The 2,349-nt window shown below is 36.4% G+C and overlaps 1 protein-coding gene across 1 annotated transcript; it reads left to right on the top strand.

Annotated features, from left to right (window-relative positions):
* Positions 1–276: 276 nt before the first annotated feature.
* LOC132914481 (uncharacterized) lies at positions 277–1,647 on the top strand. Its single transcript, XM_060973631.1, has 5 exons — positions 277–369; positions 470–617; positions 688–840; positions 1,058–1,099; positions 1,165–1,647. The coding sequence occupies exons 1-5, from the start codon at positions 277–279 to the stop codon at positions 1,617–1,619; spliced, it is 891 nt and encodes a 296-aa protein (XP_060829614.1). The 3' UTR covers positions 1,620–1,647.
* The last annotated feature ends 702 nt before the right edge of the window (positions 1,648–2,349 follow it).

Raw genomic sequence — 2,349 nt, 5'->3', positions numbered from 1 at the left:
ATAAATGCATAAACGTTTGTAAAAATATTATATTTCATGCCCAATTACCTAAAAGCAACATGTCTTCGGATTCGATGCGTTGGAAATCGATCTGCGCCAATGAATACGATAAGCACATTAAACACTGTTATCTTGCCAGAGATGCAAGTTTCCGGAAGCCATAATTTACACCCTCGCTATTATATTCTGTGTATTAAGGTGTTTTTGCAACTGTGAAACGGAGTATATAATCGACTAACTGGTCCGTAACCATCAGTAGTCGAGACCTGGCGTAACATGAAAGTGACAACGATACTACTGGTGTATTTTGCGTCATGGGTAGAGGCCCATCCAGGTCTTCTGCTCTCGGAAAAAGTCGAGAACAATTCGGTACGTAATGCAGTTAAACTATTTTATAGTGTCTTACTAAATTCTATATAAATTATAGTTATGTTAATTTTACGAATTAGAAAATTTGTTATCCATTTAGGAAAAAGAAATAGTAGAGAAGCAAGAGGTGCCGAATGCATTAATTGGAAATTTATTATCATTGAAGGATAAATTTATACCACTGCAAATGTTTGAAAATAAAAAGTTAGGGGAATTGGAGACACTTAATATAGCGCAGCAGAGTATCGGTAATGTAGTACAAAAGATTAAACGAGATTTTAGAAACATTGATAATATTTGTGCTGTTTAATTACGCAGAGAAATATGCAGTTCCTCCGTCACCGATAGCGTTCTTTTTTGATAAGAACAATTTCATCATTTCGGCGATCTTAAACGTGATTGGAACAGCCACAGAAGTGATTGGAACAGCCAAAGAAGTGGTGCAAACAATCAAAAACAATATTCAGAAAGGTAAATCGATTTGTATATAGACACACAAACATTTAAGTGCAAAATATTTCTTTGCAAAGTACACGTAGACTTTGATATTTGAAAACAAATAAAACGAATCTGTAACGCGAACAAACAACTAATTCCCAATCAAATGGGGCTGAAAAAAGGAAATTCGACAAAAATACGGGACCAGTAGAACGGTAAAATTAATGAAGATGCAATTTATATTTTTCAGTGATAAAGTTGCCTTTCATCGAGCATGAAGAAAAGACAGCAGGTAATGTAGAAAGCCTACCCCCATCGTTACATTGAAAAAGTTTACTTTTAAAGAAGCAGACAAATAAAGAAACAACTACATATTACTTTTTAAAGGAGCCAGTCTGGGCTTCGATAAAATTGATTCTGCTCGGTTGAAAGGGCATGAATCAAGTGGTAAAGACGATTCTCGACTATCGACAGGAATTGAAAGAATCGATATAAACGAAGTGAAAGAAGGTTACAGCAACGGTTATCGGAAATCAACAGAAGGTGACGCAAAAGAAATTGCCAGCGAAAAACACGTTATTCACTCTGCTGATTCTCCGGCATCGTCGAAAGGGAATGCAAAAACAGATACCAGCGAGGGAAAACACTCGGAAGGGTCTCAGATATCAACGAAACTGGAAGAAAAATCAACTAGCACAAAAAAGCAGAGTCATTCCGCCGAAAAAGCTGAGAAAAAGTCGTTAACTAGCGCGAAAGAAGAGACTTCTCAAGGTCCGATGAATGTTACGGAAAAAATAGCTGTCGATGAGTAAAAAGACAATTCGAAGAAGAGTAGAAGAAGCGTAGTTCTTCATCGATCGATCGAACAGAGAAGTAATGCATTAGATAAGAATAACACGATTGTTTGATTTTGTCAAAGTTAAGAAAAAATTTTCCAAGAAGTAACAAGGAAAGCGAGATAACCGGATGATAAAAATTGATCAAGAAACGTCTATCGTTGAAAGAGAAAATAAAAATGCTTCGCATTTATCTGGAAAAGTTGCTACAAATTTCAAGAAAAGACATAGAAAACGCTGACACAACGACATCTGTTGAAAATAATATAATCACGCACAGAATGCTCGAACATAAAAGGATGAACTCCATCGAGTGAGAAAATTGATGAAAAATCATCCGCTGTCATGTAACGATCGATCTGCTGGAAAAATAACTATGACCAGAAAAAGGCGACAATCTTTACAGACTATTTCAAGACATCAACAGAAATTGATGAATAAGCAGTAATCGAGGAGGAAAAAGACGGCCGCTAGTGGAATTTTATATCATCAACTGGAATTTCTAAGCAAGAAAACTAGAAAAAGACGGTCACTGGAGTACCTCTAGTGAATCGACTAAACGTGTCATGCAAAACATAACTTTCAGAAGAAAATAGTTTTAAAGTATCAATCGATGTCGTCGGAGATGGAACCGAGAGCATGGAAGAAAACGAACGCGTCAGGATTTCTTGCGTATTAGCTAGAATTGATGAGTAAGCGATTGTGG

This window comes from Bombus pascuorum, chromosome 1 (assembly GCF_905332965.1).
Source record: "Bombus pascuorum chromosome 1, iyBomPasc1.1, whole genome shotgun sequence".
Classification (NCBI taxonomy): Eukaryota; Metazoa; Arthropoda; class Insecta; order Hymenoptera; family Apidae; genus Bombus; species Bombus pascuorum.
This window is presented reverse-complemented; position numbering and strand designations above follow the sequence as displayed.

What these genes read in the sequence shown, in the direction of transcription:
- LOC132914481 (XM_060973631.1), top strand. Translation starts at nt 277, where the DNA reads ATGAAAGTGACAACGATACTACTGGTGTATTTTGCGTCATGGGTAGAG. An exon ending in TATAGCGCAGCAGAGTATCG is followed by an intron (nt 618 to 687) that starts GTAATGTAGTAC and finishes TTAATTACGCAG; the next exon opens with AGAAATATGCAGTTCCTCCG. An exon ending in GCATGAAGAAAAGACAGCAG is followed by an intron (nt 1,100 to 1,164) that starts GTAATGTAGAAA and finishes AAGCAGACAAAT; the next exon opens with AAAGAAACAACTACATATTA.